Source organism: Micropterus salmoides, unplaced genomic scaffold (assembly GCF_014851395.1).
Source record: "Micropterus salmoides isolate LMB-PRFRI ecotype aquatic unplaced genomic scaffold, ASM1485139v1 Ms_hic_scaffold_11, whole genome shotgun sequence".
Taxonomy (NCBI): domain Eukaryota; kingdom Metazoa; phylum Chordata; class Actinopteri; order Centrarchiformes; family Centrarchidae; genus Micropterus; species Micropterus salmoides.
Window position 1 is genome coordinate 15845952 of NW_024040152.1, and position 15624 is coordinate 15861575.

The 15624-nt window shown below is 40.2% G+C and overlaps 1 protein-coding gene across 4 annotated transcripts; it reads right to left on the bottom strand.

Annotated features, from left to right (window-relative positions):
• Positions 1-1378: 1378 nt before the first annotated feature.
• Positions 1379-15609, bottom strand: pklr (pyruvate kinase L/R). Of its 4 annotated transcripts, XM_038711318.1 has the most exons (14): positions 12703-13629; positions 11291-11936; positions 10257-10421; positions 9556-9647; positions 9316-9447; positions 8060-8095; positions 7755-7941; positions 7090-7363; positions 6476-6626; positions 5503-5655; positions 5223-5389; positions 3306-3372; positions 1907-2021; positions 1379-1763 (listed from the first exon to the last, which is right to left on the bottom strand). In XM_038711318.1, the coding sequence occupies exons 2-14, from the start codon at positions 11322-11324 to the stop codon at positions 1657-1659; spliced, it is 1680 nt and encodes a 559-aa protein (XP_038567246.1). In that variant the 5' UTR covers positions 11325-11936; positions 12703-13629; the 3' UTR covers positions 1379-1656. The 4 variants fall into 4 exon arrangements, with proteins under 4 accessions (XP_038567246.1, XP_038567244.1, XP_038567247.1 ...); XM_038711316.1 differs by lacking the exons at positions 11291-11936; positions 12703-13629 and adding an exon at positions 15501-15597; XM_038711319.1 differs by lacking the exon at positions 11291-11936 and having other exon boundaries at positions 12703-13449.
• Between the last annotated feature and the right edge of the window lie 15 nt (positions 15610-15624).

Below are 15624 nucleotides of genomic sequence, written 5' to 3' on the forward strand. Positions count from 1 at the left end.
CACCAATAAGACGAGGGAGCGCGTGATGGAGAGAGCGATGATGAAACTTTATTTAAATCTCGGAAAACAAGAGCAAGCCTTTTCAACAAAGGTTACAAGTTACAGAAAAACGGAACAAAAAGACACCAGTGGAGAATGAAATACAACAGGATTATGTTGATAACAAAGCGTGAGGTCCAACCAACCTGATGATAAAGCTTAAGTAGCCTATTTTAAAGGCTACTTCTGGTGTAATGAATTATATTTTTATGTTACCCAGAGCTGATATGTAATAGCTGCTAATTTCAGAAGACTTCAAGTTTTCTGTTAATACACAATCAGTAATTTGCTACCCCCAGAAAAAGCTGTATACTTACAAACACAATGAAGTAGCCTATAAGGTAGGCTATTTGTGCTTTATGTGATTTTTAGCTTATAGGCTAGTTAATACTTCTGCTCCACTAAATTTAAGAGGAAAATATTTTAGCTTACTCTTTACTCCACTACATTTATTTGATGGCAATAGTTACAGGTTACTTTGCAGATTACACATGTCTAGCCTACATATGGATCTTATTATAGTATAAAATATGATGCATAGATGTATCCATCCAATAAATCAGCTTCATCTCAGCCACCTACAACATTAAATTGCTACTTACATATTAATGCACCATCAATAATAAAAAACAATACAATTATATGTAGGCCTATGTGTATAAAATAATACTCTGAAAGGGGCAATTCTGCATAATAAGTACTTTTGTGTATATATTTCTTCTACATGATTTTTTTAAAATAACCCGAATTTGGAAGTATATAAGTAAAAATATAATTCTTTAAGTGCTCTAAATGCATTGTCTCCATACATTTTGCTCAATGAGCTCACGTGAATGTGGATATTACAGACAGAATATGTAGAATATAGCCTAGGTAATCTAAGTAAGGGGGAGTCTAGGTGCAATAGAGCTGAAAAGGAAACACCAAAGAAGGATGATAGCTGCAGAAAAAGGCAAGGACGTCACATAAAGGATATTCAGACATGAGAAAGCCCCATCGGGGAACAGATATAATTCGTTTACAAGAGAACAGTAGGCAAATGTCGGCATCTGGGTTATCTCCGTGGACAAAAGGGTGTAGTTCAATACCCGTCATCTCTGCATCGCATTGCTCACAACAGCAGAAAGAATTGCACCATCACAGAGATAAGCTCAGGACTATGGACAGGAATGAAAGCGGTATCTCCAATTCTATAAAGGCTACCAATAAGATATGCTTCAAAAATGGCATGCACAGAGACATTATTTGTTTTTAATTTTTTAATTTTTAAAATTTAAAATTAAAATTTTTAAATAAACACAAATAACAGAGATGAAAAGAAGAGACTGAACAGAGACTGTTCAAGTTAATGATTCAAGTTTTATTTGGAGGGAGTATTTCAGCTTTCAAGGCATGTTCAACACAAATTCAACATTTGTGAGACCAATTACAAGTGTTTCCTTACCATAACCTTGAGTTTAAATAACAATGATGCTGCTGTCAAAAATGCTTTTGTTAATCTATCAGTGACAGTGGTTTTGATTTTATTAAAGGTTCTCAGGTTTTCATCACATTTATACATTATATCTGCGTTAAAGAGGCTTTAACACTGGCTCTCAGTCAAGTAAGGTAGGGTTGTTACGGGACCGTGACTGCCCTCATAATGTTAGTGTGACCCGACCCTGGGATCCAGCCTGTCACAACAATCACCATGTCGCCTGACTTGAAGAATCCTCTTGCTTTTCCTGAGGAGATGGATGGAGAGATACACAGGAGAGGGTGTGTGAGTAAGAGAGTATCATAGCATTCAAATAAGCAGGCTAATGGAGGCATCCAAACAGCTCACATGCACACACACACACACACACACACACACACACACACTGACCTATATCCATGCCAAAGTTGACCCTGTTGTCTACATCATCAGCCCAGACAGGAGCAGGCAGCGGGTGGAAGAGGACAGGAAACACTCCTCTTAACAGCTGAGACTGACGGGCCACCTGAGGGAGACGACAGCGACTGTGAAGGCTCAGCGTTACTTTCGGGGTTTTGTTACATTAGAATGAATCTTTATTGTTATTTGATTTTTAAACTGCTTATTGTTGGGCCTATATGGTGATGAATGTCTGTCAGCCCACAATGACCCAGGGACCTATTTATTGCAGCGGTTTCCAGTATGTGATGATGCTTCAAAGGTTATGAATGGTCAAAACAAACAATGATTTCCCATCTTAGATTGTTTCAAGGATTTTTAGAGACGTAAAGAAATGTAAGTATCCAGTATTTCACAAGAACAGCAAACATTTAAGAAAAATGTAAAGAAAAATCTAAATACCCTAGGTTGGGACCCACTGATCTATGCCACTGAAATTTTGGCCCGTGACAAGATTGTCTCAAAATCTCAAGGCCAGACATATTCAGAATAACAATATTATCTGGTCTGATCCCCTTCCTCAAGCACCACCAGCAGGCCAAAGTTTCCACTTGTATACAATAAATAAATACATTCATGCTTCCCAGAGGACTAACCCACTCCATCCTGAAAGCTTTATGAGCTTTCACTATCAGGCCCAAATGTTACATTTGAATACGCTGTAATGGGCAGAATGCTGTTAAACACATACATATTGCAAAGGGGAAACACCTGTCTGATCTTCATGCCCCCGTGGCCTTTCCTCTAGTTTCACCCTCAGGAAAAGACATACCTTATAACTAAAATTCATGTGTGAGTAGGCTTCTGATTCCCAGCAGTGTTAAAAATGTGTGTATTTATGGAAATATAATGTTTTGGACAAAAGTGGGCCCAAAATGCCTATTTTAATCCTCTTCTATCAAATCTATTACTGAAACACTTTCAGCAGTTGGTGTTACAATTGATAACTTTGTCTCTGTAATTATTTGTCTCTTGTATCCATTATCATTTTTGTTTTATTGTTTTTTCTTTTTTATATTCTTGCTGGAAATGTTTTTATCACATGACTAGTTCAAACATATTATTTGTATATCACTGTCAACAGGACACTCCTGCAAAAGAGAACTTGCTCTAAGAGAGTTTCTACTGTTAAAATAAAGGTTTGGACAGACAACATTCAATCTGACCATCCGCAGTGTCCACCCCAATTCCAGATGTGTTACTCTGAATCTGACCCTGTCCTTTAACCTCTGATAGCAGTGAGAGTAAATACTGACTGTATCACACATTGTGCAGTTTTTAAAAGTGACAAATCAACTAATTAGCTGCATTTCAGACAAGACAAATGTGCTGCTGGTTCAGCAGACTGTACCTGAGGGCTTCTGGTGATGGCAATAATAGGACATCGAGGGCGGTACCTAGACAGGAGATGTGCTGCCCTGAAGAGGCGAGAAGGTACAGTTAGGTGCCAAATTAATGGAAAAAGCAACATAAAGTGTCTTAGTAAAGTGTTGTTTTATTTGACTTTGGTGAAACTCTGACTTTCCTCTAGCGCCACCATGAGTTAGACATTTAACTTTGAGTAAAATGTCTCCACAACTTTTGGATGGATTGCCATGAAATTTGGTACAGGCATTCATGCTTCCCTCAGAATAAATTGCAATCAGCCTCAACTGTGCTTTTTGTGCTAATTAGCAAATATTAGAAAGTGTTGGGGAGTAACTAGTTACATGTAATTTAGTTACGTAATTTAATTACAAAATAAATGTAACTGTAATCTGTTACAGTTACTAGGAAAAAATGTGTAATTAAATTAGAGTTACTTATGATTTTCTATTCTGATCCTTTTGATTGGTTCTCAAGTAATTGATATAGTTACTACTATTACATTATAAATAGGGTAACTTGTAATCGGTGACCTACATTTCCAAAGAATCCTTCCCAACACTCTACGCCAACATGCTGAACTAAGATGTTCAACATGGTAACCTTTGTACCTGTTAAAAATCAGCATGTTAGCTTTGTCATTGTGAGTATATCAGCATGCCTACACTAGCACTTAGCTCAAAGCACTGCTGGCCTCACAGAGCTGATAGCATCGTTGCAGACACTTAGTCTTGTCTCCTTGCCATCTTGATCCAAAATCAAGGTCAACTGTGTCTGTTTGGCCTTTTTCCCCCCTTCAATTTGTCACCCTATGTTATGCCTATGTGTGTATATAGATATGTGCTCATTTAAAATACACATTTACTGTATATATGTGTAGCATATCTCAAGTATGTGTGTGTGTGTGCATTTGTGCAGAGAACAGAAACTGTTATTTTGCCAGGTAGTTAATTTACACAGCAAGCAGTCAGAAAATTCAAAATAGACAAAAACATAACGGGACACACCATAAACATTGTAGTAAAAGGATGCGAAATCAGGGAACAGTATGGCAATATTTAATCTGTAGCTTTGCTCTGGGATAAATAAATAACAACTGTCGCTCCAGCCTTAAAAGAGCTTGTGTGTCTGTCCAGGGAGGAAGAGAAACTCAAGAACCGTGAGTGATTACTCAGGTCTAACAATTCCACAAATGCGTCCAGTATGTGTATGCATCCCAGTGTCCTATTACAAATTATGTTCATATTGGATGACTCTTCATGATTTGTGTCCAATGCCACCATTCAGTGGTAATGCAGGAAGTGGTGTCCCCTATATGTATAGACGTGGAAGGTTAAGGTGTGAATGGGCATGTAGATTGAATTCCGTGCAGGAGACTGGAGTTTGCATCCTGCTGCAGACCTCACATTGACCTTTTTATTTTAAGTAATCACAATCATTTCCTAACCTTAAAGGAATAGTTTGACATTTTATGAGATACGCTTATTCCCAAGAGTTAAATAAGAAGAACGATGTTTGTACGGTAAGTATAAAAGCTACAGCTACAGCCAGCAGCCGGTTAGCTAGCACAATGACTGTAAACAGGTGGAAACGGCTAGCCTGGCTCTGTCCGAAGGTCATTTATACACTTTTTGTACTAATGACAAGATACAATGTGTTAATTACTGAGATTTAGAGATGCTGGTAGGTGGATTTTGTTACCTTTGGACAGACTGTTTTTGCACAGACGGTCTTTGTGCTAAGCTAAGCTTACAGGCTGCTGCTGGCTGTAGCTACATATATAGCCTACTGTACAGATATGAGAGTTGTATTGATCTTCATGTCTAACTCTCAGCAAGAAAGCAAATCTATTCCTTTAACAATACCATATATTTGTTTGTGGTAATAGGTTTGGTGTACACACTTGCCACTGGTGGTGAGGACAATGATGGCTCCAGCACAGCATTTGAAGGAGGACTCTACAGCTCCAATGGCTGTGACCTCTGTGGGGTCAGAGGAGAGAGGAGTGAGGCGACGCAACTCTTCAAACAGCTGTTGGTGGAAAATGGCTGCCTCTGCCTCCCTGCAGATCTGAGCGCCAGAGAGGAGTGAGGGTGTGGGGGAGACAGAGGGGTAGAGGGTTATCAGAGGACTCCAAGTCAGATGTAATAGAGTGGACATCTTGCACACACAGAAACACACACCGAGTGCATCATTGCGACTGCCTCCACAGGAAACAGTCCCTTGGCGGTCTCCCCAGATAACATTACACAATCGGCTCCATCCAGCACAGCGTTGGCGACATCACTGCTCTCCGCTCTGGTTGGCCGTGTGTGGGCCACCATGCTCTCCAGCATCTGCAAACACACATACACACACAATACATTAGCTTCACATTGGTCTTTTAACCACAACCAAAATGTCATAATTAGGGCACTGCAAAGGGATTCGATCAATTAATCCATACAAACAAACCACTGAATACATCCACTTTTGTCCTAGATGAGAAACTAATGTCAGACAAAAGGTTTTAGGGAGAGAATGAAGAGAGGTAGCTAATGGCTTTGTGGATGGATGGACAGCAGTGGGGGGGAAGAAATGAGAGATAATTTAGTCAGCAGGCGAGATCATTATTGGCATGCCTGGGACCCAGTATTATGAGTCAATAAGCGCGCCAGACAGTTGGGAAAGAAGATAGCTCACAGCATTGCCTGAGAGGCTGCATTTTTGTAGCCTAGTAGTTAAGAAGCTGCTGCTTATGCAGATTAGTGAATGTGTGTGGGAGTTGGTTGTGGGCTCGGGTCTCGAGTAGCAAACCTGCTATAACGCTGTCATTCTGAGTCAGGAGCTGTAGCATAAACAAGACATAGCACTGTGACTCAACATGGCTGCAGGAGTGTGCGTGCATGTGTGTGTGTGTGTGTAATGGGAGAGGGGTGTGAAAGAGAGTATGTGTGTGTGTGTGTTTCTGAGAATAAATTTATTGGACAAGAAATTGTGTGTTTGTGCAGTACATTATGTAGGAGTGCGGGGTTAATGTGTTGCTGTTAATGTTAGTTTACTTGGACCCATTTGACATTTGATTGGATAACACTGTGGTTAGCGTCTAAATCTGCATTTTTGATCATTTCTGCATGCTGTGCTGTGTGTGTGTTTGTGTATGTGCTCGTCCCTGACCTGTGTGGCACAGATGACAGGCTTGCCAGCAGAGTTGCAACGTCCAATCATCATCTTCTGGGCGATGAAGACTTTCTCCGCCGGGATCTCAATCCCGAGGTCGCCCCTGGCAACCATCACGCCGTCACTCTCAGCCAGGATCTCCTCAAAACTGACAGAGAGATTAGGGAGTGGGGGGTTCGGAGGCAAAGGATTGAGAGTTTGGGATAAAAAAGAGGGAGTTGGAAAAGAGCACAAGAGGAGGAGTGAGCAGGGACGAGGAAGCAGAGAATTATTCAGGTCTTGACCTGTGAAAACAGGATTTTGCTCACTTGCTTCTGGATCCTGAAAACATATTGAGCAGTAAGAGAAACCGAGAGATAAGTAATGGACACAAGAGAGCTACTACATAAATTCTATCTATTAAGTGTCAGCTCACACAGACAGCCACATGGATCGCTTATTATGTGTAAAATCCAGAGCTGACATATGTCCATCCATCACTGACAGCTGTCTGTCCACAGGAGCGCTGGAAGTCACGTCGCAGCCTCATTAAGAAATCACTGCCTCCAGCTACAGTGAAGCTTATTAAATGTGCCTTAATAGTTTTATTTATAGTATTTTCCTTGACTCACTTCTGAACCCCTTGCCTGCTTTCCACCTTGCTGATCACTTTGATATCTCGTCCGGGTGCCCCCAGAACTCGCCGCACATCTTTGACATCCTGGGCAGAGCGGATGAAGCTGGCGAACACCATGTCCACGCCCTGGGCCACCCCAAACCTCAGGTCAGCCTCGTCTTGCTTGCTGACCGCCTGCAGGCCGATCAGGTCGCAGCCAGGGAGGTTAACGCCTTTACGACTGCACAGCACCCCACCAGCCTCTACCACCGTATCCACCCAGTCGGAGCCTGCCTCAAAGTATAAATGGTTATTATTCCCCACAAACTTCGCTTTTGTGACCAGGTGATATTTAAAATTTACCTATTTCCATTGGGAAAACGGGCAAATTTGTGTCTTTTCGTTCACATAAGGTCAGAAAACATCAACATATGAATCCAAATTAACACGTATTTATATATGTACTTATACACTGGCTTTGATGCTTATGTGGATTTATCTTTTTTTCTTTCTTGTTTCTTTTATTATATATATTGATGCACTTATATTGCAAAATCTATACAATACATATCATAAAACAACACAATAAGAGGCAAAGAAGTAGCACTTCAATGCAGATGTACAGCAGCAGCATTACAGGCATGCTGCCACATAACAACTTTGCAACCAAAAGTGTATTACCTGTTTCTAGTACTTTGAGTCCAATGAGGCCGTCATCTATGTAGATCTTGCCTCCCTTCTTGATGACTTTGGGCAGGCTGGGATAGTCCACCCAGATAATGTTCCCGTCTGTCTTGTCTTTATCACTCTCTGCTGTCACCACTCGGACATGACTGCCCTTTTCCAGCTCCACCTCCTCCTCTACTTTCTATACAAACACACACATGTACAGACACACAAAACGGAAAGAAAGTAATCCTGAGTAAAGCATTAAATAGCATTTTTATGTCTTTTCAAATGCATGGAAGGTGTTGTTGATTACCTACTAGTTGTTTTGAGGAAATCATCTTTGTGTGTGAAACCTGTGGGGCAAGTAGAGAGTTTCTTCCAAGTACTGTTTTGAGCTACTGTGTTTGCAGGAATGTGTCTACACACAGACATGGACATAAAAACTGTCCTGCAGACTGTTTACCATGAGCATGAACCAACAAAGTGAGAAATGCTGTGAGAAATGCTGTGCTATTAATTTTTAATGAAATGTGATAATTACAATGTGGCAACCGTCCAAGTTTTGATGTTATCATCTATAGCATGCTGATATACCACTATCTGTGGAGCGCAAACAAAAAAACAACAAAGATCAAATGTTTGCCTTTCTGGTTCTGAGAGAGAATCTTTCACCGGTTTGCTGTCGCAAAAACACAACCTGCGCGGGGCTGATATCGGCTTGAGCTCCACACGCTGTCTAAACCAGTGAGTGTTTGATTTAATGCAATGCTGAGCTTCAACAAGCCTGTGTGTTTTATGATGCTTGTGGCTTAATAGTTCTGGTAATTCACATCACAGGTTTTAAGAGCCAGTGATGATGATAACATGACAGACAACTGTACAGGTTTATAATTGTCCACTGTTTTCTACCAATAATTTGTTGATGTCTATTTGCTGACGCTTCAGTGTACTTGTTTTTTAGTTGTTGTTTTTTTTGTTTTAGAGTGTGTGTTATCCTTCCTGTTATCAACATACTTCTTGTTAATGTAAAATATCATCTGCTAAAGCATGCAAGAAATTAAATGGCATCAGCAATCATGTTATGTAAAACGTTGGAATTAGTTGGTAAGAATATCATTTATAGATAATATTTAATATAAACAATTTTAGAACAACATTAACACACAATCCTATAACACCCGTGTTTGTTACTGTATTTTATTTTCCAATTAAGCTACTACACAGACTTTCGGGAACACACTACAAGCAAGAATCTGTGTGCAGCTCATCATGCGGAGCATTTTCTAAGCTAATCAAGGCATGAAGAGGTTTCCAGCAGCTTGGAGTTATTTGTTCAGCAAAGCAGATGGCATGCAACAGCAACACAGAGAACAACACAGTAAGGTGATGATAAATAAGTGAAAGAGACACAACAAATTGTTGTTTTGCAAAAAAAAACAAAGCAGGTAACAACCTGTAAAAAGTGATGATGATATAAAGCAGCTGACATATTTCCAACATCTCTTACACCTGACTGAATGTGACTGGTTGATTAGGTTTAGACAGTTTGATAGATGAAGCATAACATGTTTACCCCTTTCACTAATCCGGTGCGGATCTCTGGACCCTTCGTATCCAAGGCGATGGCAACCGGCCGATAATACAAGGGGTCAGAAGTTAACGTCTCCACTGCCTCTCGGATGTTTTTGATGGTTTCACCGTGGTGCTGACAGACAGAAAACCAATACATGACTGATAGAAAGACCAAAACTTGTCCTTACAAGTGCTGCAAATGTGAGACGGTACACAGAGAAACACGGGTGCTGCTGCATACTTCATGTGAGCCGTGAGAGAAATTTAGACGGGCAATATTCATTCCTGCCTTGACCATCTCTTGGAGTTTGGGGATTGATCGGGAGGCAGGACCTGAAAGGAAAAGAAATAAGAGAAAGGACGTTTTACATTAAAACATTCACTGTGCTGAAATAAGAAATTGATTGACAGTATTGAATAACTGAATAATATTTCAGGCAAAAATAAACAAAAATTACTGATTCCAGCTTCTCAAATGTGACGATTTCCCACTGTACTGTCATAGTAAACTGAATACCTTAGGTTTTTGGCATGTCATTAAGACAACATAAGCAAATGGAAAAGGCCTATGTCAACTTGTATTCTGGAAAATTATGATGTGCCTTTTTTTCACTCTTTCCTGATACATTGAAGCCCTTCTGTGAGCAGTAAAGAAACACCTGCCTTTGAGAGGAACCAAAAGCAGTTTCTAGAGAGTCGACGCGCTGGATTAACTAAGAGACAATTTGTATATTGTATTTCCTTCTAATTATTTGCCTTTTTTCTGGGATGAAGAAACACAGAGAGCTCCACAGCGCCACAGCCAAGAATGAAACCCTGCCAGCACACTGAAGGCTACCCAGCACCCAGGAGCTGGCTGTCTGACAGACCGCCAGCGATGACAAACAACATTTGCCAGAAAACAAACTTGAAACTGAGACTGTGGCTGGTTGTCACACTCACCAATGGTGCAGATTATGCTGGTGTTGCGCGCTGTGATTGGCTCCTGGTCGATGTCCAGTAAACAGAGATGCTCCAGGAAAGTGTCAGCCATGCTGGCGTCCAGCTGCTGGCGCTGGATGAAAGAGTCCGGCAGTGTCATCACCTCAGAGTAGCGCCTGATGCGAGCTGTAGCGACAGAGAAATATTGTCAGCGGGGTGAAATCTGTCATGAAAAGTCTCCTGCCAAATCCACCTGTGAATACAAATGAACTAAACGCCTCAAACAGAAAAAAAGTGTGTTATATCTGTGTTAATGATGAACAAGAACAACAACACTAGTTTATTTTAAGAGTGAAGAGGTGGGATAAAAATGAATGTGCAGTGAGAGCAGAGGAAACATATAGAATATGTACGTTTTCTTCTTTCCAGTAGGAAATGCCGTATTTCAGACAGCTGGAGGAAGAAAATATTCTCATTTTAAATAAAATATGATCTCCCTCTCTACTGAAAAAGGTAAGTAAAGAAAACTGAGATGTCAGTTTAGGAGCTACATGTTCAGCCACATCCTGAAAACCACAGTGGAACATATTCTCCACAACCAAATGACAAATTAATAGATGAGAGTGTGAAAACTAAAGTTAATGTAAGTCCAATATTCACTCTCCTTCTAGCTCTGGTTTGGTCTCCTTAGAGACCAAAATGAGCTGAAAGATACTTTTATTACGATTATTTTTGCTATCATCACTACGAACGACCCCTTTAAAATTATACACAGTGTGTCACTGTTACTATAAAATATTTATTACAGCAGCTTTAAAATAAAAATGTTGAGTTATTTGATAGTGTAGATAATTTTCTAAAAACTACTAATAACTACAATCAACGAATCTACCACAAACAACCCTCAAACAGTTTCTCTACTCAAACTGGGATGACACCAGTATGTTATGCCATTCAACACCCTATCCCAGTGACACCACCAATGCTGCAAAAAACCTGACAATAAAAACCAGTAAATGGAGCCGAAGTGTCCTTCATACTAAGCATTGTGGTACCTGTGCTGAATACTTGGAGCCAGTACAATGGCATCCATTTTAAAGGATGTCACAGCCGGTCAAGTCTGCAATTTCTGCCACTGCAGGGGAGGGGAGAGTAAAGACAAGAGGTAAGGAGAATGAGAGGAGAGCCTGACAGACAAGGTCGCTGCTAACGGTACAACAGGAGTGAAGAGGTGAGGATGAAAGAGAGAGAGAGAGGGGAGGGGTGGGGAGGAAGACTGGAGGGCGAGGTGAAGAAAGGAGGAACATGACATGGTAGATTTCTATTAATCTATAATGGGAAAAAAGGAATTTGCTATTTCTGCAGAGCATGTCATACTGTTTAGACCGTGGTTATCAATCTTTTAATAAGTGTTGTGTAAAAATAAAAGTTAAATGTGTGCTATAAATTGAAGCCCTTTGTGATGAATGGACATGCAGAAACAGAGGAGCTTGAGGCATGCAGTGGAAACTCCCTGATGAAAATGGTGGCTGGAGGTTTTGCAGGATAACGTGAACATGCACAGTTCCTCTATCCTGTGGACTTGGTAGCTGTCAGTGTTTTCTCTCTCTTTCTCTTCGTGTCTTTTTCTCTCCACTTCCTCGTGACCCAGTTCTGCCGCACCGCTGCACACATCATTACGTGTCCCACTGAGATCCTCCTCTGACACATCCCAGAGCGTACACATGGAAACACACACACATATATACAAGCAGCCAGGTACCTGTTACTGAAAAGCTGACTATAAATAAAGCAGACATTAGGTCAGAGACAGCTGCGAAACATCAGTCAATGAACTGGATTTATGACTGATAAGAGAGGTCAGGTGTGACCTGTTTGCAGAGAGTCACCTTTCTGCATGAAAGCAGGTCTGAGTGCATGTGAGCACTTGATTCAATTAAAATGTATTTATATAGTGCCAATTCATAACAGAGGTTATTTTATTGCACCTTTCATCTAGAGCACGTTTAGACCAAACTCTTTGTAATATTATTTACCCAACAATGTACACCATGAGCAAGCACTTGATGACAATGGCAAGGAAAAATTCCCTTTTAACAGGCTGAAACCTCGCACAGACTCTAGGTCGATCAGTGAGTACATGTTTGTCCTCCTGCACTAAAGATCAAACAGATCTAGCAAACGACACGTCATTGGACCGATAAGTTAAAAAGGGGCAACTGAGCCATGCATATGACTATATGAATTTGATGCTGCATAACCACCGATATTAGCCACTAGATTACCATACACTGATTTAACCGCACACAGTTCCTTTGTCTAGTTCAATTTAATGATTAATCTGATCACTAAAAGGTAATTTTTTTGTGATCAGATTAATTCATGAATCATGCTGAAGCTGTTGCATGATAATGTACAAAACTTGCTCTGCAGCCACAATACAAATGAAAATAATTGGTCCACTTACCCATTTAGACAAAACATAAATTCTTTAAAGATCCAAATCCACTGCACAGCTCCTCCTCCTCTCTTGGTTTATTTCCGTGGATTTTATTCACTATTGTATAAATTTCCTCCTCTGCCTTTATCCTTGCCTGTGTTCAGGTTGTGCACTTGTCATTCTCAAAGTCCAGTGTCACTTGAACAAGCCTAGTTCAGTGACTTTCCTTCACTTTTACCCTCTGACCCCTCTGCTGTCCCCTTCATCTCTCCTCCCACTCACACCATTTAGAGTCCACCGCTTGCAACAGACTGGTGATTTTGGATGAATCAGCGTAGGTGGCTGAGCCTGACTGGGCCAAAATGATGCTAAAAATGGAACAACTTTATGTCAATAGCCCAGTGATGACATTAAACTATCAGGGTGACCTACAGTACAAAGTGATACTTTCTGCTGTATCGCTGCAGATTATGTAATCCTAACCCTGAGTAATTTCCACATGAAAGCTTCTCAAATGTGAGGATTTTCTCTTTTTTATATTGTTGTAAAACTTTGGGTTTTGGACTGTCGGCTAGACAAAACGTGACATTTGAAGACGACGTCACCTTGGGCTCTAGGAAAATGTCATTCTATTTCACTTTTTTCTATCTCTTTTTTAGACAACAATTTATCTGTAATTTGTTAAAAACCAACGACATCAACAACAACAATTAAACAGAGTAATTAATAATGAAAACTTGCAGCCCAAGTTATATAAGCTGAACTGATTTACTGACACATATCTCTACATCTGAATTTTTCAAAAGAGCATGACCAAATTAACTGATATTGTGTCACCCAAACTGGGGTACAGAGAACAAAGGACTTTTTCAGGAGGTTCCCCTCAAAAATATTTCATTTTACTAATATTTCACTGTTCAGGCTCATCATTCTCAACCCTACTGCTTGTAATTGTTAATAAATTGTTAGTAAATGCTTTAAATATATGTTAAAAGCCTAAAGAAGAAAAAGGTTTGGGTTGCCAGATCCTTGTATTCAGGGCTAAGCCCAAAAACAATCTCCTGACTTCAGCTGGTACAAGACGCAGATGCTCGACCAACACTAGAAGACAAAATAACATCAGTCCGGTTTTAGCCTCCCTTTACTGGTTAACTGTAAGTTTTAGAATTGATCACTGTTGAAGAACTTCATGGTTCTGCTCCCAGCTACAGTGCTGAATTGCTGCTCCCCTAGGAACCAGAGCGCAGTTTCATATCCTCTGTTAGCTGTTCCTTAACCCCGGCTCAGGACCAAATGTGACCAGGCTTTTGCAGGTACTCCCTGCCCTGAGAACCTGAGGCTTACAGATATGGTGACATCTTTTAAATCACTTCTCAAGACATCCCTTTACAAAAATAGCATTTTATTAATTTTTGTGCAGCCTTTCATTTCTGCCTTGTCTTATATGTCCATTTTTATTGTATCACTGTTGTGGAATTTTAAATTGTCTCTGTCTTGAAATTTTTTTTAATTTATGTTCAACCATGTAAAGCACTTTGTAACTCTGTTATGACAACTGCTGTATAAATAAAGAATATATATATTATTATTATTATTATTAAAATGAGATTGCCTGCAGCGCTTCCAGAAGGCCCTACGGTAAACAGTCCCATTGGAAGAATTCAAGCGATGAACTACAGAGCTAAAAGCCAAAGAAAGTGTCATAATATAGAAGATTAAACACCGGCCACAACCTGGCAACCCTAAAGCAGTTTATTATTTAACCTATCTATAAAGTAAATTATTAATCATTTAGAAGCCATTTGTTACAGCTTATAACCCCTTTTGAAAGGATGATTTATTAGAAAGTAGGATATATTATCAAAAGGAGTTTAATGCACATTTAGATTGAGGTTCTTGATGTGAGTTTCTGATCCTTTGAAAAAGTCATTTTTTTCCCAGAAATCTTAAGCTACTTGCAGTGAGTTCCTTTTTGACCAAAGGAACTATATCCCGGAACTAGGAACTTTTGGAGGAACCAAAGGGACCAGGGTCTAAATTTAGTTCTAGGGTCTAGAGACAGGTGTGTGGACAGGTTAGGATCCAGATGTTAAATGCTTATGAGACTTTGACAAATGAGGTGACGCATGTAGATGATGAGTCTTCAACACAGTTCACTCAAAGTTTCTGGTCTTTCTAAGAGTGCATGGAGATGCAAAGTTGTATTTCCTGCATGTATAGTCACGCCCGGGCTGACAGACGTGTAAATCGTTAGCCAAAGGACAAACAGACCTTTGTTCCTGAGTTGACAAGAGAAAATGTACCCTGCCTTTTTTCTTGTCTTTTTTTTTTTTTACCCTGCAGCCCTCTGCTCTGTGTAGCACGCACCACTGCACATGGCCTACCTGCCAGACTGGAGTAAAGGTCTGTTTTACGCATGGAGACCAAAGTGCAACAACATGATCCGCAACTCAACTCTGTAACACTTCAAATAAAACAATAATAGAATACATTAGTATTAAAATGTTCATCTTTCAGCCTCTAACATCAAAAACTTAACCTGTGAGTCAGCCGCCTGTTTCAGGAGAAAAATTAAGTCTTTTTATGGAGCTCCTCTGCAAACAATCGAGGGGAGAAAAGGAACAAGAAGGGAAATCGATGTCTGGCCGAGCAACAGAAATAAACAGCAGGAAATATATACAGCTGAAAAATTTACAATCTCACTAAAAACACAGCAGGGTACAGAAAGAGGTATTGGTATAAGCGCACAGTCCTTACACGCAGCACAAAGTCACAGTGTGAAGTAAGGTTGTAAAGTCTAGATGTTTAGAAATAAAGTGACCAACCTGTTGCATGGATGAAGCAGGCGAAGACTGAATTGTGAGGAGGGACAAGTGCGACACATGCAAATGAATGGGTTGGTGTGAGTTTTTGCGCCATCTAGTGGAGAGCGCTGTTACCGTTGCTTTT